This window comes from Teleopsis dalmanni, chromosome 2 (genome assembly GCF_002237135.1).
Source record: "Teleopsis dalmanni isolate 2A chromosome 2, ASM223713v2, whole genome shotgun sequence".
Classification (NCBI taxonomy): Eukaryota; Metazoa; Arthropoda; class Insecta; order Diptera; family Diopsidae; genus Teleopsis; species Teleopsis dalmanni.
This window is the reverse complement of record NC_051847.1, coordinates 158,679,682-158,706,529: the sequence shown is the minus strand read 5'-3', so window position 1 is coordinate 158,706,529 and position 26,848 is coordinate 158,679,682. Positions and strand designations below refer to the sequence as shown.

Below are 26,848 nucleotides of genomic sequence, written 5' to 3'. Positions count from 1 at the left end.
CCAGTTCACCTCAGTAGTGCGTTGCGAAAAAAACAATGGAAAAAAATATTGAACAAAGAGTTTGCATCAAATTTTGTGTTTCGAACGAAATTTCGTGTGCAGAATCGTTGCGAATGCTACAAAAGGCTTATGGGGAATCAGTTTTATCGAAAACTCAAGTTTATGAGTGGTACAAACCCTTTCAGGACGGTCGTACGACCGGCGAAGACATTTCGCAACGCACTACTGAGGTGAACTGGTTTCAACAGCTGCCGTAAACGAACTGTCTGACAGATCGCGCTCATTTTTGGCATAGTAATTAATGACAGTGCTGCCAAACTACATAAACTTAAAATATCGAAAAATATACAGCGCGCGAATTTTAAATGAGAATTTCCGAAAACTTTTCAGTCTTAATGTATATATATATATTTAATACATATTTAATAGTACATAGAATTTATTTAAATCTAAGTTAGAATTACAATTTATCAATACAACGTTGTTAAAAATATTGAGTTTCCAATAACGTTAATAGCAGTTAATAATATTAATTCCTACATTTAAAATGTTAATAGAGTTACCTAAAAATATACGATTGCATTTTCAAATATTTAGAAATAATTGAGCTGAGACGTAGTAAACTGAGAGCAATTTATAATTTAAGTAACATTCAATTTTTGTCACTAATAATCACAATTTGTTGCGTTTTAGGGTAATATTAAATTTTTAAATAATAACCTAAATATATTCGAATATAAAAAAAGTTAAACTACATTGTTAAAATTATATTGTACATAATTTAAAAAAAAAAATTAAATATTTGTTTTTATAATCGAAAATTAGAGTTTCTTTTTTTTGCGAAGGCATAGATACTAAAAACTATTAAGGACTTAATTATAAATTGATAAGTTATTTGAAAATTTAATCATTATATAGAATTAAATGTTAAAAAAAACTCATAATAATTTCTACATGCCATTTTTTTCAAAACCCTGAGTTAAAAGCAAAAATTATTTAAGTACATAATAGTCCTCTAATTAAACTAAACCGTCTATATCGCTTTTGTATAATTCATTTAAAATAGTATCAGCTATTAAATAATGTTGCTGATTAATTAATGATTAGTTATTAATTTAAAATTAAATAATTTTTTAATAATTTCATTATATATGTTATTGTTTGTAAATGTTCGTAAAAATTAACTAATTCGTAATTGAATAATTTCTCAAACAGATTAATATTTAATTTCATTAATTTTACATTGTATAGTGAAACTTTATGCAATTTGTTAAACTGTATTTTGTACATATTGTTTCGATACAATTATTTAAATAAGATTACCTGTAAGATCTTATTTAATAGTACAATAAATATACTTCTTTCTAATTTTCACATTTTTTTATAAATTATAAAATTTTGAGAAAATTGGCCAAACCTTAAAAATTAGTTTGAAAATATTAATTATATTCTATAAGGAATTTAATAAGTTTAATATATTATTATGATTGTGCTAGGCACATTAAGTTTCCTTCAATATATAAAAGCAGAGTTCAACCCTTTACAATAAAACTTTTAACATATATGTTCACTTTTTCTGTTTTTTCTGTTTTTTTTTTCAGCATTTAAAATAATTTGTTTTAAATATTAAAGATGCATAATTACTAAATTAAATAAACATATAATATATCTAATTGATTTATATAAAATATATTTTTAAGTCTTAACAATTATATGGAAATTTTTTTAATAAATTGCTTTGCTTTAATTGTTTTGTAACCAATTCAGGAAACTTTTTAAACTCACTGTTGGTATTCCCTTGAAATTGCTTCGGGAACATTTTAGCGTCTCTCACGAAACTATACATTTTACACAGTTATCTTATTTACTTAAATTTAATTCACTGATATTGATAATTCGCTAAAAAATTGCTTGGATTTGTATTTAACAAACCTAAACGTTGCTTTTGTTTACGTTGCTCTGTCATGTGATCTTTTAATTCATGCAATTGTTGTGATAAATTTGTAATAAGCAATTGTGTTTCTAACAATTGTGCTTGCATACTACGTAACTCAATTTGTTCACCATCAGCATCAACAGCTGCTAAAGACATGGCACGTAAACGTGGAAACCAATCAAGAATGCCAGCCTTAACCATTGCATAAACATAACTTTCAGGACCAGTAAACTCAGTTGGATCTTTCACTTTAACTAAAACAATAAAGTACAAATAATGCCACATATTATGTTCGCTTTTAATGTGTTCTTCAAAGCTAACGGTTTTATTATCAAACGCTGAACGATTTAATCCACATATAAAACACGTATTTTTAAGTATTAATTCCTTCTGTTGCTTCTCGCTTCTTAAATCAGCAAATGTGTCGATTATAACACCAAAAATCAAGTTTAAAACAATAATAATGACAATGAAGAAGAATAATAAATCATATATGACTCTTGCAGCGAAAAGTCCCTCCTGTTACAAACAAAATTAACATAAGTGATGCTTATTATTAAATAAAATAAAAATATACTTTGCTTGATGGTGCACGTAATATATCGCCTATACCACCTCCATTTCTTAGCCCTTGATTAAGTGTAGTTACAATACACATCACCAGAGAGTCACAGGCACGTTCTTTAGCATCAGTGCTGCCTCCTCCACTACCACTTGTTAAATCAGCTTTGGTTTTTGAAATTTCATCAGGACTTGAACATGTTTGACTAACAATAGGCGCAGACGCCACCGATACAGTTACTTCTGCAAAGAGAACAGTGACAGTACATTATTTATTTATTTGCTTAATTTAAATTATGTTTACCACTTTCTACATCCACAGGGACCAAGAAATCATCTTTAAAGAACATGTAACCGATTATAGAAAAGAGATAAACTAGTATTAAAGCTAAGACAGCAGTGAGCACAATAGATCGTCCATTACGAGTCACGGATCTAATAACATTTACCAGCGTTTCTTCACGATATACAACATCAAATAACTAGATAGAAATAGAAATGTTAATTGATATTCTATAATATACAGAAATTAATAGAAATTAAAACATTATATTTTTTTATTTAATCCATAATACAAAAAGAGTATGTATGTATAATTATATTCATATTATTTAGTTAAAGAACTTAATTACACTTACCAACAAAGAATAAAAAAATGGATGAAAAATCAAGCCACAGAAACAAAAGAATATATATATACAGTGATATAATAATTGAAAGTCCGAAATAATTTTAAAAAAGTTTTTCTCCAATGTTCCCTTGTTGCCCATAATACTGACAATATGCACGCTTTTCAGTGTAACCTAAAACGCAAATTGTATATCCATAAAATGAATATAATATATACACTACTTACTGTTACCACGCCCAAAAGCATTAAAGTCGATTCAGGCCCAATCAGAAATATGGAGCGTAAAATTATAGAACCTATCAACGTGCGTATTCCTGATTCTCGTGGCAGCGTAACCACAATAGCCAACGAAAATATTAGTATAGTCCAAAAAAGTAGTGAAATATGTTGGCTCAGTTCTTTGAAGAAGATTCATATTAAAAATTGTGCTAATAACAAAATGATAACTTATTTACCAGGCAATGTGTGGTCGAATGGGTAGAAAAATGCTACTATTAAGTTTATTACAACTACACAATTGAATAAAATGTTGCTCCACAAAGACATATAGCTACTGACCCAGAACAGAAATGGTTGTCCTTTATATAATTGATTTATTATTACAATTTTTTAAATTGAAAGTTTACAATCAACACTTATACCTCGCAATTTTTTTTGCCACTTCATTTCATTGAACATTTCTTCTGCTTTATCAAAGAAATCGGCCACTTTTGAACCTTGATCATCTCGCTCAGCTGTGTTTAAAATTTTGTTTTTCGTGTCTGTGGTAAGATATTCACAAATTTCTGGTATTGGAAATACAATTTGTTCAAGCGTACGGTCATTACGCACAATCTAAAAAAACAAACACGAAATTTACTTCATCTTAATATATATAAAAGCTTAAGTTCTAACTTCAATTTGAGCAGTGTGTGTTGCGTAATACATCAACGCTTGACTCATTTTAGTATCAAAACTTGAAGATTGCGGATCCTCAGGTGCCTTCAATAAAGATGCCAATTCTTTATTATGTTGTGCTAATTGATGGCAAAGTATATAAATGTTATGCCCAACTTCACGTGGACTGACTGAAACATCGTCATCCTCAGTATCCGCTTCGGCTTCTTCTTGTTCATCAGTTTCATCGATCATTTCTTCCTGATGATAAGCCTTACATGCCACTTCAATTAATTGTTTTGGATTCATGTTATAAAGAATCCTCTCAGCGTTTTCGCTGTCACCACGACTTTCCATTATAGCCAAAAGTAATTTGGATGCATTGTTTTTTAGTTCTAACACCAAATCCATACGATTTTCACCAAGCGGATTAATATTATTTAATATCAAAGCTGTTATGATATCCAAGCCATTCGATTCATGAGTAGCTATACAGTTTTGATTTTCATGACATGGACCTTGACAATACTCAGTTAAAGTCTCAAGAGTTTGATTGATGAGAGCAACATTATTCTCATTAATATATAAGCCAAGTAAACCAAGTCCACCTAAAAAATTAATATTGTAATCGCATTATTGTACATTAATGTTTATCGTTCAGTAAATTAGTCTAACCTGTCGTAGAACCGCAAATACAGTCAAGAAACATCAATGTTTCTGAAACCAAATTATAGTTAGTTTTATTATTTTGATTACGAAGTAAATTTTGGAGATCAGGATTGTGATTTTCACAGAGCAGTTGTAAAAAACGCAGAATTGGTTGCATTACTAACACTTTGTTTGACAGTTTATTACGATCCTCTTTGTTATCTTTGTGTTTTTCTAACTTTTCAGCAAGTATGTCTTCCAAAGGACTATTAATATTAATTGTTGAATTCTCATCTCCATTATGTAAATTTCGTGCATTACCAAAAGCTCGAGCTGTAGCTAAACCAGCGTTGTGTAATTCTTTCTTGAGTTCATCAGTAATAACAACACCGTTACTCTTTACACCGTGTTTTCTTGATATTTTATCCAGTTCTAGATTTGCATCTTGTTTATTTTCATGTGCTTTCGCGGCTATATCAGATGTATTTACAGTAACAGTCGATTTAATTTCTTGTTGCGCATCCTTCATTTTTTCGAAAAAAACTTTGTAAAAAGCTTGATTAAAATCTCCACTCAAGAACTTTTGGTACATTCCCTTCTGTATCATAGGATTACCACCTTCTAGTAACGCAATTCCCAATTCCACAGCTTCAACGAATATTGAAGGTGAGTGTACAGATTTAATAACAAGTTCGACAACTAAATCAGATGCGCCTTCTCGGTCTAAGTGATTTTGTACTTCGTGTAGGGTTTTGCCCGCTCGTTGTAAGTACTTTGCTCCTGGTCCGTGAGTAACTAAGTGTATACGTTTTTGTTGATCAACTGAACTAGCGTTGTTTAAATCTATCTTGCCAGCTGAATTAATTAAATATTTATAAGTTCATAAAACAAATTTATTAAGAATTTAAAATACCTTCTAAAGCTTTTACACCATTATTACTCTTTTGATCAAAATATCGCATAAGCAATGTATTTCTTAACCCGTCACCTTTCTCTCCATAATTGACATCAATTGCCATCATTTCTCTCAGTGTACGCAACACCTTCACACATAATTTTTCCTCCTTTTCTTCGAGTAGCTTTTCTGTATGCTTAATCAATTTTCGTATAAAACCGCCACTTTCACATCGCTTTCGAGCCTCTGTACCTGCTGGAAATAGTAATTCCGACCGATAGAGTATATCTACCAGTAAAGACAATTCCGCTTCTACAACTGGTTTAAGCTGATCCTCTAATAGTGATACAATATCTTGTAAACCTTCTATTATAGAACGATCTAATCGCATTAAATTCGCCGAAAGCTGTGTTTCGTATTTTGGTTGTTTCGACGCTAATAGCCATTTTGTGGTTTGACGTGTCAGTAATGCTGTTTTGCTAGACATAGTAACCACTTGTTGCTCTAAGTCGATCGGTATTGCAATGCTACGCATTTTCGCCGATTCGGCCAACGTACGAATACAATTTTCGACATTAAAACGATCAGCCAGTGACAACCATTTGCACTGAGATAAACGATACGTGGCTTGCAATAATTGCACAAAAATCATTTGTCGTGCTTGCACAATCGTGCTTTGATCCGAAAAGGGACTAGAAAAGAATGTACTTAACACATTCGTGACTACATTAAGCACATAATTAAGCAAAATCTTATCTGCAATTGCACCTGTCGCAATTAACTGATTAATATCTACAAGAAAAGATTTTTCAAATAAGTTCCACATATGGCTTGAGGAATAAATTTCTTTCATTTCAACCTCAGTATCGATATAACAGTGATTCAAAAAGTCTACATATGCTTCTTTTACCTCTGATATGCAACCCGGATTGCAAATAATGGTAACAATATCATCAAGTGATAATAAATTATTACATTTAATTTCCGTATATACATTTTTTCCCATGGTGCAACAAGCTAAAAGTTTGACGAGTTCTACATGATAGCGTAATGGGCTGTCATCAGGCAGAGGTGTAGGATAATTTTGCATCATCACAACAAACTGATTAAAGGATGTCTTGTCATTGTAAAAAACTAAAACATCTTCGCCAGCATTTATCAGCTCCTGCATAACCATATCCTGACATTTTCTTATAAATTGATTTTCAGCTTTAACAATTGTTTGTAAAAATTGCAAATACACAACATGACGTCCATGGATTTCTATGCAATGCACAAAGTGTTGCACAACTTTATCCGTCACTTCATTGCAGAGTGTAAGATTGTCTTTAAAAATTGCACAAACCGTTTTTGCTTCCAATATCTAAAAGTACAAATTATAAATTGTTTACTCAATAAATAAATTCAACGATTTTATTCATTTCTAATAAAGTTTTTCTTTGTTAAAAATAACATATAATATATACACAAATATCGCAAAAAAATATTATTCAGGGTCAATAATAATTATATATGTAATTTAATTTTAAAAACTGTCAAAAATGTAGTATTAAATATGGATGTATTAAATACAGACTACCCTACTTAGCACTATCTTATCTCAGAATAATCTCTAGCCGCACGGGGCGGTTCGCAGATCTTAGATCAGTCATCGAATAATCACGAAGCTTTTGAGGAATACATAAATTAGTCAATGAGAAGAGTGGGACTCTGAAGAAACACCCTAGCTATCAAAGAGTAAATGTGCCCAGATGCACTAACTCGAAAAAGACAACATGAACATGAGTAAATACAGACCCAGAAATAAACCCCAAACTGCATCTTAACAGTTTAATCCAACATTACCGACACAAAAAAAATTTAATATAAAATGTACGATGTGTTAAATATTTTTGAGATTAAAATTGATTGCATTATAACGGAGGTATTATATGAAAATATAATTTTAATTTAATTTATTATTATTTGTTCAAAAATAATTGTTTTTACGTAATATTAAACTTTTAAAAACTTGATATAAGACTTTTATAAAAAAAAAGTGGTTTTAACAATGTACCAAATAATTATCTTCCCGACTAATTATGCATTTTCCGAATAAGATGTACGAGTATAAGCAATAATGAATGAATAGATGGAATAAGAGGAATGAAGCCACTCATTTTTGAAAAGACCAAGAATCTGTTATCCTTCTGAACTGGAATTAAAAAAGCAGAGCACTTACGTGGGATACAACAGCAACAACAATAGTAATAATGAATAAATTTGTTAGTTTTTATTTAAAAAAAAAATACGTATATTGCTTCAGGGCACTATTTTTTTATGTATAAATATACGGGGATACTATTACTTTAATTAGAATAAATTGCTTTGCTACGAACTTACGCCAGGATTCAAAAATAAATCCAAATGATTGTGCAGCAGTACTTGATTTTGTTGGTTTCCAAGACAAAAGTTTTGTAAAAACTCATGTGCCAAACACATAAGTTCTTTCATAAGTACATCATCTTTTTCATCATACGGATTTTGCAACAAATCCAAAACGACGGTATGAACACCAACATTGCGCAAAAGACGCTGTTCGTGTTTACGTGGCTTGACAACAGCACCTGTTGCATCTAAAAAATAATAAATTCGAATAAATTGATTACTAAAAATAAAAGAAATATTTGTTAACCTGTGGTAATGCAAAATTTATTCATGCGCATTAGTATCTCTTTAACCTTTTTATACTCATTGAGTTGCTCCTCTGAAAGTGAAGCTCTATATTCATTGTTGAGAGTGGTTGAATCAATTGTGGCTTCAGCTAAAATATTGAAATTATAAAACAAATATAAGAATAACTGTCCATTACTTACTTGTTGTCATTTCATCTGTCGTTTTCGATTTATACACCCACAATTCCGATTTTTCCACACTTTGCCGTAATATATCCAAATCAAATTTGATTTGTTTGTACGATTCCACATCGCTATCGGACACAAGTAGTTGTACCTTTAAAATTTTAATAAAAAAGTACAAAGTTAAAAGTCAAACTATACAATCCATTAAAAACAAATGTTCTTTAGAGAATGTATAAATACTTAAACCAAGTAAATAATAATACAAAATATTATTAGTATTAAAAATTAAATAAGCAAATTATTTTAAATTTAATAAAAACAGTTTGAACGATTTAAAATCAAAATTTTAATAATAAATAAAAAATTTAATTAAGGTATAGAACAATTGTTGTTACAGAAAGATAAGAATTTTTATAGACGAAATCTCGTGCTAAATCGTTCAAAGACCTTGTTTTCCATATTGACCTAAAAAATAAATATGAATTTTTGTTTACACTAACCTGTCTGAACGCTTGTAATACTTCCTGACGTTGACTGAAATGTCGAAATAATAAGTGCAATGCACCAGAAACAAGCGGAGGATAATCATGCATTATGAGATGCAAGAGTACGCGCAGAAAAGTTCGACCTCCCTGCCCGTCTAGGTCGAGATTAATTGCATCTCCTTTTTCACAGTCAAATATACCCTCCGCTTGCATGCCAATTGACTCTAAATCGATATTTTTTTGGCGTACACTTAATGCAGCTGCTGCAGCTGTTGGATCAGCATGTGTACCGCCAGTCTCAGTTTCATCAAACTCACGTTTAAATATCGATAGGAGGCAACTTATTCTATAATCCAAACGTACATCAAGAATGAATTGTAGAATTTCTATAATTTTTAATTTTGTGTCCATAACGAGAGGATATTCTTTCATTAGTTGAGAAACTGATTTCCGCTGTTGCAAAGAGATGGAATTTGGAGCTACCATTGCCGTGCCGACTGAACCAAGCGCTAAGGAAGTCATTACCGTATTTATGTCACCAATTGAACGTAAAACTCCACCCTCAGCTAATATTTTTTAATATTAAATAAATTGTTTTTAGTTATAAACTGAACATTTTTTTAAATGAAATTAAAATGTTGCATTTGTAATTTTTTACAGTCGGGAACAGAAAGTGTTTAATTCTAACTTACCCTCTTCCTCTTCATCCGCAGCTTTTTGTTTTAAATCAAATTTAAATAAAATGTAAGCAAAACCAAAGTTCAATTTTAATCAATAAATTTTAAAACGAAAACGCAAACGTATTCTATATCGTGCACAAAAGTTTCTGACTGATTTATTCCTTTAACACGAGCCAATATAAGGTTTAAAGCTTGCTCACTTTAAATTTATTATATACATCAAAAAATCAACGTTATATATTAAAAACTAGACATAATTATAAGTTTAGTTTTTTTATATTCGATATTAATTACTGAAATTTTTGTGATACTTGGACTATGGCTTATGGCTCCTACATTAAAGAAGAACGTTCGGTAAAAAATGTGTCTAAATAAATTATTATTTAGACATTTTTATATTGTATTTAGTTAATTATTAGAAAGGAATCAAAGTTCATTATTATTCGTTTCTTTAAACGAACGAATCTGACACAAAAACCGTTACACCTCATATTGCCATCGTACAAATTACAAATACATATAGAAAAATATAAATGTAATCCATTTCTCTTGGTATAAACTCTAAGAAAAGTCTTAAATTGTATACCATGAGATTAATTATTTAAAATCTAAAATCATAACCGATAATTGGATGTCAATAAGCATTTATAAGTAAATCAGTCAGTTACTACTTAAAAACGTCTCGCAACAACAAATAACTAATAACTGAATTTTAACTTACAGTCAATTTCAGGGCTAACGTATCGACCACCAGTCGAATTATCAACACCAGTATCAGAAACACAATCCAATATGCAAAGTAGAGTTTTAGTTAAACGCAACAAATCACTAAAGCTGTAGAAACCAAAATAAATTAAATCTCGTGCCAACTTCACAACCTAAATACAATAAAAACTTTTATTATTTAGTCTTAATAATTTTATATTAAATAAACCGAACCTCAAACGTCAACTTATTTTGTTCCTGATCAGTAAACAACCAAACTTTTGTTGCAACATTGCACAAATAATTTTCAACGAAAGCGATTGTTGTATTAAATTTAGCACGCACAGCTTCTTTATTAAAATCGGGCTGTTGCTTCTTACCATCATAGCTGCAAATTATTTACAAAATTAATCTATTAAATTACTTAAATTTTAATTAACTATCTGCTTACTCTAAAATAGACATTTTTGATGGTATTTCACTCCATAATCTAGCATATTTTACAGGTGTTACTGGCTCTTGTGGATCACGATCAACATGTAAGTGTAACATAAGTCGACAAAACGAAGCCCTCAATTCATATGGCATTGTTTCGTCAGACATACATCTAGTTGGTGTAATAAAAAAAAGTTCAAATTTGTAAATCTTAAATATATTAACTTACTTCAGTATTAAATCAATATCTAAATGTGGGGATAAATTATTAAGCGCTAAATATTGACGATTTAAACACATATTCGAGAACAAATTTAATTGATGGCGATAATAATTTAATATAGCAGCTTCTTCTTCTTTGTCTTGCACAACACAACTTGCTAAATCTTCCATGGAGCGAGAACTCTTAAAAGTTAAAATAATAAAATTAACATTAAAAATAATTTAAACAATTTCTTCTTTAACGTACTTGTTGTCCTTTCCACTGCAAATGAATTTCATATTTTTCTTTTACTCCGTCCATACTATTGCTATCCCATGTTGAGGTAGTAACAGTTGATATTAAATCTAGCTTCTCATCATCATCGCCAACTTCCGAAAGAGTTGATAAAAACTGTTCTTCATTTTTAAAATTATTTGATAAAAGTTTAACGTTTTTTATTTTGGTATCAATTAGTATATCTGAATTTTTAGCGCTTAAAACGCTTTTGCAAATTAGTTCCTGTGTTACTGCAATAGCCTTACGGTTGGAGACACACAAATCAGAAAGATAATCTAAAAACCGAGAATCCCAATTGCTCATATTCTTTCTAACCAAACCAACGAATGTCTCTATTTCAGCTGCTGTTATATGTTTTTCAAGTAATTTGCGATTATTATGCAGAAGCGCTGTAATAGTATCTTCAGCCAATATATCATATCCAATTTGTTTTTGCATAAGACCAAAATGTTTTGCTATGTATTCCTACAAACAATTCATAAAAATTATTTATTTAATTATATTCGAATTAAATAGTTTTATATTAACTTACCTGATTTTTACGATAATCTTGCTGTGAAAGTCTTAAAATACGATAACATAAACGGAATATAGTTTTGTAAGGGCTATTTTTTGGATCACTAAGCTCATCGAGACGCAGAAATGGTCCCTCACCACCTGCATTTTCTTGAAAAGGTCCTTGCAAAATTTTAAAAAGTTGTTTTAAAATGTATTGTTCGCGTAAAAGTTTTTGCCGATCGCGTATCGGATTTTTTATTGTTAATTCTAAAGCTTTAGTCTTATTCTGTTCGTTTTCCATGCCAGCAATAAAGTAAACAATATCCTGCAATAAAGCTATTAAGGATCTCCTTTCGTTCAATGACAACATGCCATTGTCTAGCTTAACAGTGTCTGTTGCTAACACTTTACAAGCATCATTGGCGAAATCTAAATCGCGTACTTCAACAGGTGAAACAGGTATAAGAGCAAAGGCTTCTTTGTCTTCCTTAATGGTTGAACAGCAAACCTAGAAAATAATTGATTGGATTTAAGTTTTTTTTTATTTTTTTATGCTAATATTAGTTAAAAAATTGAAAAAATGAAAATATATATACACAAATAGAAACAATATACACTGGTTGATGGATTTTCCGACCAAGCAGAGCATAGATGCCTTTTTGTTACCAAACTGAGATAAGATTGTAAGTTTGGGAAGAGACTTGCGTGGTTAATGAAGGATATTATTTTTGTGAGGTTTATAAACTTTCGCAATGCAATGCCTTATCTTGTCAGGTCTGGGGATTTACACATAAACCGTTCAATTTTGTCTTTGCTTTTTCTCTTTTTCACTGCACCTTTTGTATTTCTAGTTAAGAGAATACACCATTTTTTGGCATGGAGGCTTACTGACCAACTGCTCGTCAGCATCAGCAAAAGTTTAGCAACATTGAATATAACCCTACGCCTTAGCATTTGCGGTCTCGTAACTTAGCCATATTAATTCGCAGATTAGCAAAGTCAGTACACAGTGGATATTTAATATTTTTAATGACAAGAAAATGGCGTAAATGTAATATGTAATATGTCATTACTAAGGAGTTAACTTATTTTTCACTTTGGCAAATATTTATTAATATTTACCCTACCTTAACGGTACCTTAACGACATTAAAATAAAGGCTTATTTTTTAACTCTTTTAATATAATAAATACACAAAAAACGTTTTTGAAATTTAATGTCCTTCACATGCACAGTTTAATATTGTGACAAATCTTTAGGGTTCATTAACATAAAGCTTTTGTTCCAAATGTATTTTCAACATTTAAAACTGAACGACTAGTTGATATATAATATTTCAAATTTTTTGGAAAGACTAAAAAAATAGGTCACTTTTTGTTAAAATTAAAACTCAACGTTTGTTTGATATTTTTTAATGTACTCTATATTTCGACTCTTCTTGAGAGTCATCGTCAGGATAAGGATAAAAAAAAAAATATATAAAAACCATTATTTAAAAAAACAGGTCGATAAATTAATTCAAAATTTAATAGTATAAAAAAATATTTTCCTTTACTATTGAAAAGCACTTTAATGAAAACTTGAAAATGGAATATGCCTCGTTTTCATTATCATTTTTAATGTCATATATTGTCAGTATAATGAAAATGGATAGTCATATGATGTCATCTTCGCATTCTTACCATGTAATGAAAACGCATTTCACACACCAGTCAATTATAATTGTCATTTAAAATGATATAGTGAAAACAAAGCAATATTTCAATATAATTTACCTTTGACATCACTGGTTTATCATCGTCAATATCAATTGGTATGGAAGTAGCATGAACCCAAGTATTTGAGCATAAATGGCGAAGTCGCACATAACTAGATTGTGGTACAAGGCTATCTGCACGAGCCATAGTTGTAGGATCTAATTCAAACACTGATGCAATATCTGTAGAAAATGGTACCGAAACAAGCCGATATTGTTCATTTTTAATTTTTTCTAGATATATGAAAATTTAATTAACATTTTTTTTAAAGTTTTTCATTGTATGTAATTTACCACTAGCATTTGCAAAAACGTCTTTGGACATATCAGTATTAAATGCTACATCATTTATGGACATTAAAGATTCACTCGAGTCCAGCTCGGCTGCTAAATAATAACCTGTTGCTAAATGTTTGAAACGGTACAAAGAATTCCAGTGCCCTGCACCGCCACGACAAGAATCGTGCTGTACCACCTCAATTTCCCATAATGCTTTGCTACTAGTTGCTGCAGTAGCACTTGTGCGTCCAGTAGTTCTCAGAAAAACATGCTGTTGTTTTTTATACTCATCCATAGTAAGAAACTTTTCTTGTTCTGCATGAAATAGTCGCACTACATCACCACCCTTAAGTATATGTTCTTGATTTTCTTTATGCTCCATAAATAAAGTAATTTTCCAAGATGTTGATGAATTTAAAACATTGACTTCTTTACAGCCAGGATTATCGGGGAGCTCATAATTCGCAGCAACATGCAAATTTTGTTGATCAGCATTTACTGGATTCAAAATAACTTTATCACCGACCACAACATTATCTCCTATAGAACGCAGCTTATAAAAGGGCATTATATAGAACCATGAACCTTCATTTCCATTCGCATCCAAGTAAACACGCATTGCATTCTTTTCGAGTAGAGAGGGTAAACGCTTATTTACCGTTAGGTATTTATTAGATTTAAGATGCAACAATTGAACTACGCTGCCATATTGTATTGAAGAGCCAAGCAGCTTTTTATTTTCAGTTTCATTTTGCTTCTTTTCTATTTCAGCGGCATGCTACAAAAACAAACAATGTGTTTAAGGATAAGTGAGATTAATTTCTTTTTCATTTTATTTCTGTTTACTTACATGTAATCTTTTCAGCAAATTTGTATCCGTATTTGAATTGGTAGATTGTTTAGCAGCTTTCCAAAACTGCTTTTGTGCGGAATATCGATTCATTGGGCATACTTTAATAAGACAATCTAAAAACAATTGACAAAAATAATTATTAAGTAACAAAAAAAATTAATATGCATGAATATTCATTGAAACCATCATACCTCTAAATTTTTTTGGTGGATAGTTCAAATCTCCTGCCTCTGGACATACCACAGTACGATCATCCACTAAGCTGCCGAGGGTAAAATACAAAAAAAAAAAACAAGTAATTAGATAAAATCTAATGTAAGAAATCATAAATTACAAGCAAAGCATATTAGGCACACACCTAATGAAGTTATTATGAAAGTTTATAAATTGAAAGCACTCTATTCACTTACCCGAGCGTACTTAGAAAGCCACAAACACTACCCTCTGCATATAGCGATACAATATCGCCCAAATGCAGAAAGCTGGCGGAACCAATAATGTTGTCGCCCATTGCGTGAGGTTTTTGTTTTTTATAAAAACCCTATTGATTATGTTGGTTAGGGTGGTGATTGGTTAATTATACGTTAATAGACGTCTGACTACGTTAAGGTTTGTCGCGCACATTCGCTTGCTACTGTAGAGCAATTAAGTCAGAGTCTAATGAATGTAATGACTACAACTGCTGAAAAAAACGCATATTAAAATCATTGAAATGTAACAGAAAGTTAAAGATTTATTGTTCAATTAAGTAAAAAATATTATAAAAATGTAATGTTATGGGGGTAAACAAGTTGCAATATACAAAAAACTATCAACATAAAATTACAGTCTATGCAGTTTTTATATTTTTAAATACCTATTTAGAAAATAGGTATTTGATGTATATATTTGCATATATTTGTATACAGTGTAATATGACAATTTTCACAATAAATTTGAAAAAACAAGAAAAAAATTGCATTCTGCGTTCGCCAAAATTTTGGCACTTTAAAGATTTAATGCACTCTCATATCTTTTAATATTAGCTCATTATCGGTGGTAATTTTGTATGGGCGCCAATTGATTTTATGCTTTTATTGACTAGATTTACTTAGATATAGAAATATCTTCACTCTATACAATTTCATTAGATTAGCTTAAATAAAGACTTAAACGTTTATCATTAAGTCGATATATTTGCACTCTATATTGCCCATCATATTATGCAGTGTGTTACAAACATCTTACAAAACATAATATATTCTTTAATACTCTAACAAGTCACTCATACGTCCTGTTAGTTTTAATAAATATTTTTATCTCATGTTTGATTTCTTTTATAGGTTAGAAAAAGTGATTGTTAATTTATAAAATATATATCTCGTAGAAGTTTAAAATGACTGTTAAATTTGTATACTGAACTATTATGAAATCAACTTTGTAAACACCTTTGAACAGCGGATTTTAATAGTGTAAATACTAATCAAAAAGTATTAGTCATAGGTATTCTGCATTCAATTTAGTTGCGAACTAAATAATTTTGTTGAAGGTTAAATATATCTCAACATTTTTTTATATACTTCAATTATTAATACCTGCTATGAAAATCGAAGGCGATAGATAACATAAACTGAATCGCATAAGTTAGAATTTTATTAAAATTGACAGTGCCCTAGTTCAAGCATCACCTGAGAAAAATAAAATGTGTAACTGAGCTATAAATACTACTCACAAGGATGATGGATGACATAAAAACTATCCGCGATTTTTTGGAACATTTATGACAAAAAGTTTTTTTTATTGAAAACCAATTTTAATCAAATACATATGACCTTTGCAATTTTTTTGGTAGGTTCACATATTCATCGGTGTAACAATTCTATAATTTATCGACGAAAAAATTGGCGAAATGTTATCAGCGACTCTTCGATCAGCCAATTTTTTATTATTAAGAAAGTTTTGCGGAGACCGAAATAAATGGTAGGCAGACGGTACAAGGTTCGGGTTTTACGGTGGATGCATCAAAACATCTCAATCAAGTTCCGTCAATTTGTTTCGAGTTAATCAAAAATGTGTGAACACCAATCCCTTTCTATTAGATAATTCTGGGCACTTGTCCTTCAATGTTTCGTTAAAGCTGTCGCGTTGTAAACATCAGTGGACCGAATTAATCGTTACACTAAACTGGACCAGTTCATAATAGACAATTTTCTTTTAATCTTACAAAACATTTAACATAACTTTGTCTACCATCAATCCAGGCTTTAAAGTTACTTATGGAGGATCACTGGCCTTTGACCACGATCACTTCCATTAGATATTACCGCATTTGATCCATTTACGAATAATCATCATATTTGACCGATAATAATTCGCTCAATCAAATATCTTTGCATTAATTTATATAGTACCCAAACATTAAACGTATTTGTGTAACCTTCTCTTTTCAAATAATTCCAAACTTTAATATAGCTGATGTTTAATATCTGTGCTATCTCCTGACAGCTTACGTGTTGGTTTTATTACAACAGATGCAAAATTTCATCGTCTTTTTTTGATGACTAACGAAGTAGAACGAAATGTGTCTTTGACTTCGAAAATTCTGGAATGAAATTGAACTTGTCCTAGGTCCGGTGTTTACTTAAGGCATACTAACCGTGACCAACAAAAACGAATTACACAATGTGATATGATAGTTATTAGAACTGTAAATACATATACATATTTTATTTTCTATTTATAAAAGTATTTATGTACTGTAATGGTATGTATTATACGATCATAGAGACATATATGTTTATATTCATATTATACCTTTAAATCTTAAAACAAATCTATAAGCCAATGCTTATGGTGTTTGTCTTTAAGCATTTAGCAAGGACCATAAGATTGAATATTAATAATATGTTGGTGTGAACTAATCTTTATTTTAATTATGTTTTAGGTTATTTAAGCTTAAAGTCATAGCAATCAAAGAGTCTTAAATTTAAATAAAACGACATTTTAATGTGTAAAATCATTCCTTGTGACAGTAAAACAGTAAAAGTGTGAGAGGAAGACATATCAAAAATCCTTTTACTTACAGGAAATTAAAATCGACTAAAAGATTTTGGTATACAAAAAGCACAATCACACAAACTTGTAAGATTTTTCAATTGACGAATTTAATTCTATGGGAATTTACATTTTTATAAATAATTATAATAATGCAATATTTTTCAATTGTTTATTTTAATTTGATTGTGTGAACAGTTTGATCGCATCAATTCACACCATATAAATAATTTCGTAGATAGAAAGAATGAAAATTGGAATAATAAAATTGAATTTATTTGATATTCATTTAATTGAGCACAAAACATTTTTTATTAGTAATCGATTAAAAAAATCTAACTACTTAATAAAGTGACAATAAATAACTCATACAAGCTATATTCTTAAGTAAAAACATTTCACGTTTTCAACACAATTTTGACCCACTTACAATTAAAATTCAATTAATTTTTTTCAGATTCTGTGCAGCATCATCACCTTCTTGCAGATGCTTTAGATACTTTAAAATGTTTTGCACTGCTTTAAAATGTTTCAGAGAAAGCTTCAGAAAAATCTTAAATTGTTGAATTTTTAATACATTATTTATTTTTCAAACGAAATCTCGGTGATTCTAATTTTTATTGTTTAATTTATTGTGCATTTGCTTTAAAATAATACATATATACACAAAATTATATTGAAAATTAGAGAGCAAAAAAGCCAAAAATTATTATTTAATTCACTTCTTTGATTTTATGCGTTTAACCGAGACACGAAAAAAATGAACCGACCTCAGCAACTTGCAAAACGAAAATGAGAGTATTTGAAAGTATGCCCTGCCTTTCCAACAACGAAAGCTTTTCTAAGGGTAATAAAAGCTTAACAAGAAAGCTTTTGAAGAAAAATAATTGCATTTCTTTACGGTTCTCTTCTTCGAAAATCTCCTTATTCATTCATAATTTGTGCGCGCCAAAACTTACCTCAGCACTTATATACTACGCTTGGGATAGGTATTTTAAATTCTGTAAAATTGGAATTGAAGTTCAATGATGTATGTTTTTTCTTAAGTTTATTAAGTTGAGTATACTCCTCAACAAAAAACAAAAAATAGTAATGAAAATAAAAAAACAAGTTTGGAATCACAACGATGTTGTGTAGTGTAGTTTATAAAATTGATTGCAACTGATTTATTGAAAATTACAATTTTGTTAACCACAATATCAGGACCTCCTTGCACTGTAGATATTGCATGGAGGATGACGAATAGCAATCACCAATACACCTTCTATTACAGTGTCCTGCTTTCGCAAGACATTGACTCTCTGATTTAGGGTCGCACGAATTAACTAAGAGAGCTAAATTGTATTTCCCTATTTCTATTTTAATGGCTTTGTTATAGTGACAAAGAAATAGGGTTATAGTGACAGGTGTCAAATTCTTAAGGGTATCACAATGGAGCTAAGGGTAACTTAACCACTTAACCACCTAATCTAACCACTATAAGTACTGATTTGCAATATAACTATTTGTGTAAAAAATGTACGAACAAGTAAGTAGTCTTCTTTACAACAAGAATATTTTCACTAACGTATTCTCAATAAATCAAAGCACTTATCTCAGCTTTAACAACAAAATGTTTGCAGACATTGCATAAATTAGAGCAGTGATTCTCGACTCAAGACATGCTGTAGACCAAAAAAATATTCAATGTAGTTTACAAACAAATTATTAAAAGCATCTAGTGCAAAGAGTAGTACCAATATTTTTGAAACAAATAATATCGTTAAGGCAAGAATTCAATATTTTACATGCCACCAGTGCTAATGATACCCTTATTTTGAAGTTATTTAAGCCACCATCATATAGAGTTTTTGTTAGAAAGTAAATTTAAATCTAGCCAGGTTTATATATAAAAAATTCAGAAAATAATTGTGTTGAATAAATGAAATTTTGTTTTATTTATTAATGAAGTACTAAAACCGTATTTACAATCATTACAAGATCTGAATTAAAAGGTAAGTCAAAAATTATATTTGTTATGAAGACAACAGCATACGAATATCATTATTATCAGTAACATCCTAACATGTTTGATCATTTCTATCAATTAGTTTGCTATTTGCATTAAATGATAGTAAGAATGTACACATTCTTACTAAATGATAGTAAGATCTACACATTGTAAAACTTGCAAGATTGGCTTCTTTGACAAAGTAAAAAACATCTTTTTCATATTCAGCTTTTTGTACTACATCATTTATCGGTAGCTCAGTGAAATGAACTACCCAACTAAAGGCAGGTTCACATTTCTGTGCACTTTTTAACTTTGGCTGCCAAAGCGGATCAAGATGTTTTACCTTTTCAATATACAAATTGTTTACAAACAATGTTGAACACAAACAAATTATTCAAATGTCAAAAATTACCAAAACAATATTGCCAAGTCAATGAAAAGAAATTCAATTATTTTTTTTGGAAACAACCACTATAATAAAATTTTATCAAATAAATGTTTATAATATTAAATAAATGTAATAAAAATTTTAAAAAATATAGATATTTCCAAAATTTATTGCAAATGGTCATTAAATAATGAAAAATATATGCACAAAGTGATCAAGTTTTCGGTTAAAAGTTTTCTAATAATTCACATATGAAAATATTATCTTATGAAAATACTAAAATGGCACCCCTGGCGATTTAGTCTCGACTTAGCCACCTCGAAAATATGCTAAGTATCGACACATCACTACATTATCGGCACAACTTAGAATTTCCCTCATTTAGAATGCAACTTAGATTAACTCACACACATCCTTAATTACTTTTGTAAATGATATGAGTTTTTTTTTTGGTTTTTGTTAATTTCGATAATCGTGATTTCAATGTAATAAATGTACTTAAATTAACTTTACTGTCAGTAACGAACATTTCTACAGAAACTTTATATTATTTTACTTTTTCGTAATGAATATTTCACTTTTTTCGTTTCTTTGCAACGCATAGATAACTAGATATTTAATAGTGAAACACATACTTTAAAGAACTGAGTAAGTTTGCCAGATCTGAAGAATATGGTGGGTGTGACAGTATATCCCATTCAAACGGTAAAACCTTTTGTTGAGTTACCAAACTTGTATAGGAGTCTCGCATTATTAAAGATTAAACATATTCTATTGATCAATTCTGCTGTTTTATCTTTAGCTGAATCATTCTATCAGCTGATGACACTTTAAAATTAGTCATTGTGTTGTTAGATAGAAGTTAAAAGCAAAAAAAGTTTTTTCAAAATCTTCCCAACCTTACCTTTTTTGACAAAATTTAAATTTCGAAATGCTTTGAGTCAGTTTATATTTTTTACACTTTTATCTCTGTCATTTAATATTATTATAAACAACCAGAGTCGAGTCCCCAGCGATAATGCGTTGCAAAAATGAATTATTTTTTTGTTTTTCACAAACATCGATGCGCCAACTTTATTTCCATAAGTGCATGATGAACCCGTTTGTAGAATAAATTTAGGCGTTTCAAATAATTATGAACTGATGAATTTAAAAAATTTAATAAATTCGGTTTACGATACTGAATACATTTATTGTAACCACTTACTGTGGGTAACATGTAATACACAAATAGGATCCAATTGAGTCAAGGTGTCACGAATCGTCGTCATACACGTAATAGCGAACCTGAAGGATTAGTCACCACGTTTTAACTCACCAGAGATTGTCTGCGGTTATAACGTCATTATATGTAGTAAACAAGGTTAGTGATCTTCCTTAAGAACGCGGTTGCCAAAAACCAAAAAGTTCTTTGAGGGCTTGCAGCTTAAAATCGTCGATGGTCTGGTACAATAAATACTTGCAAACGCATAGTTTTGCAATTCCAATGGCTGATTGATCGTCATCACAGCGGAGGCTCAGCAAAAAATAATATGTATTCCTTGTGCTTATTACAGAAGAGAACCTAGAGGCACTGAAAAAGACTGACAACAAATTATAACGTGACATGATACGCTAAACTAAAAATTCCCGTTTTGTGAACCCAAAAAAGAAGGAATACAGAATTATGGATCACGCCGATTATGAAATTGGAACGCCGATTCCATAATTTTAAAGCTCCTAGATGCTATGCAGCCCGTGAATGTGGACTTCGTTACAGATAACCAATAAAACATGGGTACTAAAATTGTATTAACCAACTTGCAGCACTTTAGAACTACAACAGGCAATTTTACTCAATTTTCATCGAAAAAAGATATTGATAAAGCCATTATCCATGACCCTAAATGCGGTGAACAGAAATAAAGGGTTCAATATGTATTCTAGCAAAGTTTTACACAATTTTCTTATCCTATTGTATAGTTTTCTAGGTTTTAGGCTTTTGAGGTGAAAACCAGATATTCTAGCCACAAAGTTTGTAATATACTTTTAAATAATAAATTTAAATTTCGGCACAAATAATGTGCAGTGTAAGAATTTGGTTTTCTTAATTTGGTATTATTAATTTTAATAAAGCAGTAATAATAATTTTTAGCGGGGAAATGTTGATTTCATATACATATATACTATTGTTTTTGGTTAAATTGCTTTCACCTACTGCCTCAGTTAATTTTTCTAACCAAATAACACAGCAGATAAAAAGCTTTCGATCTCATTTTCTAAATGTAAACAAATAAACTGACTTATGCGCGCAATAAAACAACAAACAGCTGTGACCATGCCGGTTCTGATAAACTCGCCGTTATCAGCAATGACAAAATATACCAGCTGATGGCTGACCAAAACAAAAGCCATCAAAACATAAACAAAAACAAAACGCTACCAAAAACATCATTTACAAGTTTTACGCGCAAAATCAAATATTTTAAATTTACTTAAAGTTTTGCTTTTAAGCTCTTTTATTGTGAGCTTTGCAAGCTTAAGGATGCGTTTAGCTCATTTTTAAGCTCATAAAGGACTTTAGTAATACAGGAAAAGTCAAATGGATTAGATGTGCGAATAAGTGTTGCTTAAAGGTAGAAAAATAAAAATAGTAAATGATGTCAAAAATAAAACAAAAATAAAAAAATAATATACAAAGTGTGAAAAAATATGTTACAAAAGTATAGCATTAAAGTAAAATTATTTGAAAATTAAATTAAAAAATACAAATGTGAACTGTGAAAATATTTTTATGGAAAAGTCTGTACAATATACACACACAAATTAGATATCATGTATGTGCATCAAGGCGTGGTGTATGCACAACCTTTGTTTGCTTTACTTTTTGGATGGTTAAGAAAATAATAGATACTTTCATAAAACAATAAATTTCATTTTAGTGTATAAAAAAATTATTCAATATGTGTATTTAAAACAAATGAAAAAAACACTGAATCCAAAAAATAAGAAACTAATAAGACAGTACTGAAAACATTTTATGTTGAAAAAGATGCTATTTCGTAAAAATCAAATTACACATACTTGTAATATATACAATATATATTTATAATTTTTGAATATGGTCGTACTTAGGCATTCCATAATTATACTCCTAAAATTATATTTATAATTTGTGCAAAAATTTAGTTAAAGTAAATTTGATATTTATTTAATATGTATTTAAAATTATTTTGGTTTTTTCTTTATATTATTAAAATAAAACTCCGCGTCCTTTGCAAACCAAAAAAACGTTTTTTATATAATATACCCGTATAAGTTGTTTTACTTTAAAGTGTTTACACTCCTTGAGATATAGAAACGAGAAATTTTTAGTATTTACCGAAATATAAAATATCATAATCAACTATTCAATATTTTGCTTATATTAATTTTGGTTTAAAATAGTTTTACAAATTAAGCTAATTTTTTTGTTTATATTTTCGATCATTTTTGCGAAAAACCGTAATTATTCGAATTATCAATATATTCTGAAGCAAGCTTTCCTCGATAAAACGCTCAAACGAATTCGTTGGTCCTCACATATTTTAGCAAATTAAAGCAAGTATTTGTTGCAACTGCTTTTAGTAAAAGAATTTAACCCGATCGTTTCTTTTTGCATATTGTTTTCGATATGCATTATCTTTAAATTTAAATTTAAGCTTTTTTTATCATCAAATATTTCATTTAAATATATCTATATGAAAAATGACCAAAATGTTTTGCGGCCAGTTCCTTTTAAAAGAAATGTTCTCTAATTTTTTGTTGTTAATGTTTTAAAATAATCTCCTCCTAATTTGTTGCATTTTTAACAACGAGCCTTCAACTTGTTGTTGCAATAATTGAAGGTTGCATTTTAAATCCTAATTGATAAAATTAGAAATTATGAGATCTGCATGAACATTATTAATCATGTGGAAAAATTTACTTAACCAGCCTAATAACCACGTATTTTTTTTATCAATAAGTTAATAACACTTTTAATGATTATAAAAAAGCCTTCAATTTTTATGGATATTAATATAAAACCACATAAATTTTATCTATAAGTGTTCAGTTTGAACTTTATAAAATTTTTGTAGGAAAATATATTTTGTACAGGGTCTTTCAAAGAAAATTTATTCAAAAATCATTAATCGAAAACATTTATAAAAATTTTTATATCACTTGCAAAAATTTAGCTAACTCATCCTCTGACCCTCCTCAAATACAATTTTTTTTAGTTATTTATCTATTATCATTACCATAAAAAAAGAAACTGACAGATGTAATAGGTATTGGTACCGGAAAAAAGAAAAGATAACAAGCATTTTATTCCGAAGCAAAACAAATTCTTGAGTTCTTAAGTAGAATGAATGACTGTGGTCTATTGCTTGATATATCATATGAAAATACTACTTTCTTTCAAAACTATTTGTATTTAAATACCATAAATATACGCTAATTCATCATATCTCTGGATCAATCCTTAACACATTCTTTATTATTACTTTTACAAACGGAGCGTTTCCTTTGTTCTACCTATTTTTTATGATAGTTTCTAAAACGAAAAACAAATTTCTTAAAATAACATTCTCTTTTTTTAACAAATAACTTGAAGATGTGAAGAATAATTGTTTATTAACAAAGTAATAATAAATTAAGATAATTTATAATACATAAAAAAATTAAAATCTTTAATATACAAATCAATAAATTTTACAAATAATTTTATTTGTGTAGTTTACACAATAGATAATAAAAACAGAAATTATTTCTTATACAAGAATATAATAAATTACTTGTAAGGAATTATGATTATGAACGTTGGAAAATGGACCGGTGCCGCATTGTCGACATTACAACTGCAAATGCTGAATTTATTTTTAAGCGGTGCCTTAGTGTAATTAAAAAATAAAAAAAATTGTAATTAATTTTATGATTTTATATTTTGTATAAATTTTTGTATGATATTTATGCATTAATAAATCTAGTTTTATTTAATTAATATTTAAAGAGAGTTATAAGACAGAAATGTCTATATTTTTAACAATTATATATGAATTAAGTAATTATATGTTTCCAATTGTAAACATTTTTATTAAACATATTAATTAGTTTGGATATACTGAAATAAACTGTTTATACAATAGTTTGAAAGGTATTTTTTTTTGCTTTGCCATTATTTAAATGCTAATACACAATTGATACCTTATATTCATCATCATTGTTGGTTCTGACATTTCAAATAAATCTTGGCATTAATTTTAAATTGCCTCCATAAATATGTACATAAACTATCTATTAACATTTATTTTACTGTTCACTCGATTATTTCCCTTTATTTGAATTTAGAATGAAATGGTATTTGAAAACAAATCTTGAACATTTGTGAAAGTAGACAATTTTGATTGAGATTAGACTTATTAATGCGTAAATAGCTACATTTAGTAAGTAGCGGCATTAAGGATGAGCGCGATGAAGTCCATTAAGGCTTTCGCTTTTGCAATAAAACTATGGAGCTTTTATAAATTTTATATAAATTTAATACAATAAACAGTAAGCTATTAACTTGCTTACTCGGACATTTTTCTTATGAGTTTCGATAGTAGAAAGGTGGGCCGTAGTGTTCTCGCCCAGGGTATTGATAATGGTTGAACTGGCACTGCATTTAGTTTTGTCAAAATCGGCTCTCTATATAAATTTATTGTTTTATTAAAAAAATTTTTATTCATTCAAAACATTTTGCTCATTGTGGCACTGATCGTAAATTTTTCTCACTTTTTAAAAGCTATGTAGTGTTAATATATTCTTAAAAATCTTAACAAAACACATTTGCTTTCGATATATCCACAGCAATATTAACTTTCCTGTGAGAAAACACATAAAGTAACTACATAATAAATACAGAAAAGTGCCTTTTATTTGCTTTGTTTCTGCGCATCACATGCATGGCGCCGCCTTAACACTTTAGTTCTTTTTTGCTGAGGATCTTGGCGAACTGCACGACCTCTTTCTGAATACCATAATAAGCTTTGCCAAAGGTTTTAACTCTTGGGTTTTTAATTATACGGTAACACTATGGGTCTAAAGGCTTAACTGGATTTCTTAAGATCGCCGGTATAACCTCACCTACCCTAAATAAAACACAATTTATTTAACAGAAAATTTGATTATTTGCTTCTCAGAAAAAAACCATTATTTAGAATATTTTGTCAACCTCCTTTGGCGCTTTAGTAGCGTAAATAAGATTGGAATTGATGATGTAAAAACTTTCAACGATCACTTATTGAACTTTTTTTTGATTTTGTATTTCATATCAAATATTTATAAATTTTCCTTCTAACATCAAAAGACCAATTTGTAAAGTTTTAACCTTTTTATATACAAATACAAAAAAGGTTTTTTTAACCACAATTATATTTTTTTTACTTCTCAGTGAAGGAGTAGTTTTTTCGTTATTCTTAAATTATTTAAAATTCGTCTATTGGTAAAACAACACTGTACTTTATAATGTCTGGTGTGGTTTATTAAATCTCTAAACTTCCATTTTATTCAGTACACAAGATCAGCAATCACTTAATGTGTATGTAAAACCAAAACTTATTCAAGCAAACTTACCTTAGTAATTTTTTTATTAGATGTTATAACCTATACACAAACACTTATTTATTATTTAATTACAAATTATTTTATTTTGCATTAATAATATATTCAATAAAGAGATATTTACAAAATTTACGCTAACAAATATGTATCACATAATAAAATTTAAAAAGTAATTAAAATAAACGCGAAAACAAATTCATTGTTCATTGCCGACGTCACATTTCAAACAAACGCAAAATAGAAAATTGTGA

At 29.3% G+C, this 26,848-nt stretch overlaps 1 protein-coding gene across 1 annotated transcript; it reads right to left on the bottom strand.

Moving 5' to 3' along the window:
• Nucleotides 1-1,600: 1,600 nt before the first annotated feature.
• Nucleotides 1,601-26,643, bottom strand: LOC119682515 (inositol 1,4,5-trisphosphate receptor). Its single transcript, XM_038095976.1, has 27 exons — nucleotides 26,610-26,643; nucleotides 14,988-15,259; nucleotides 14,769-14,839; nucleotides 14,575-14,690; nucleotides 13,740-14,502; nucleotides 13,465-13,679; nucleotides 11,724-12,197; nucleotides 11,162-11,656; nucleotides 10,922-11,097; nucleotides 10,709-10,864; nucleotides 10,492-10,645; nucleotides 10,274-10,430; nucleotides 9,565-9,585; nucleotides 8,888-9,438; nucleotides 8,403-8,538; nucleotides 8,222-8,350; nucleotides 7,930-8,162; nucleotides 5,566-6,910; nucleotides 4,680-5,507; nucleotides 4,023-4,612; nucleotides 3,770-3,962; nucleotides 3,584-3,706; nucleotides 3,354-3,526; nucleotides 3,136-3,300; nucleotides 2,802-2,979; nucleotides 2,514-2,740; nucleotides 1,601-2,455 (listed from the first exon to the last, which is right to left on the bottom strand). The coding sequence occupies exons 2-27, from the start codon at nucleotides 15,086-15,088 to the stop codon at nucleotides 1,880-1,882; spliced, it is 8,346 nt and encodes a 2,781-aa protein (XP_037951904.1). The 5' UTR covers nucleotides 15,089-15,259; nucleotides 26,610-26,643; the 3' UTR covers nucleotides 1,601-1,879.
• Between the last annotated feature and the right edge of the window lie 205 nt (nucleotides 26,644-26,848).

Coding starts and splice junctions, on each gene's coding strand:
- LOC119682515 (XM_038095976.1), bottom strand. CDS start 15,088: ATGGGCGACAACATTATTGGTTCCGCCAGCTTTCTGCATTTGGGCGAT. Junction 5,508..5,565: donor TGGTGTAAAAGCTTTAGAAG/GTATTTTAAATT, acceptor TAATTAATTCAG/CTGGCAAGATAGATTTAAAC. Junction 3,707..3,769: donor GTGGCAAAAAAAATTGCGAG/GTATAAGTGTTG, acceptor AATTATATAAAG/GACAACCATTTCTGTTCTGG.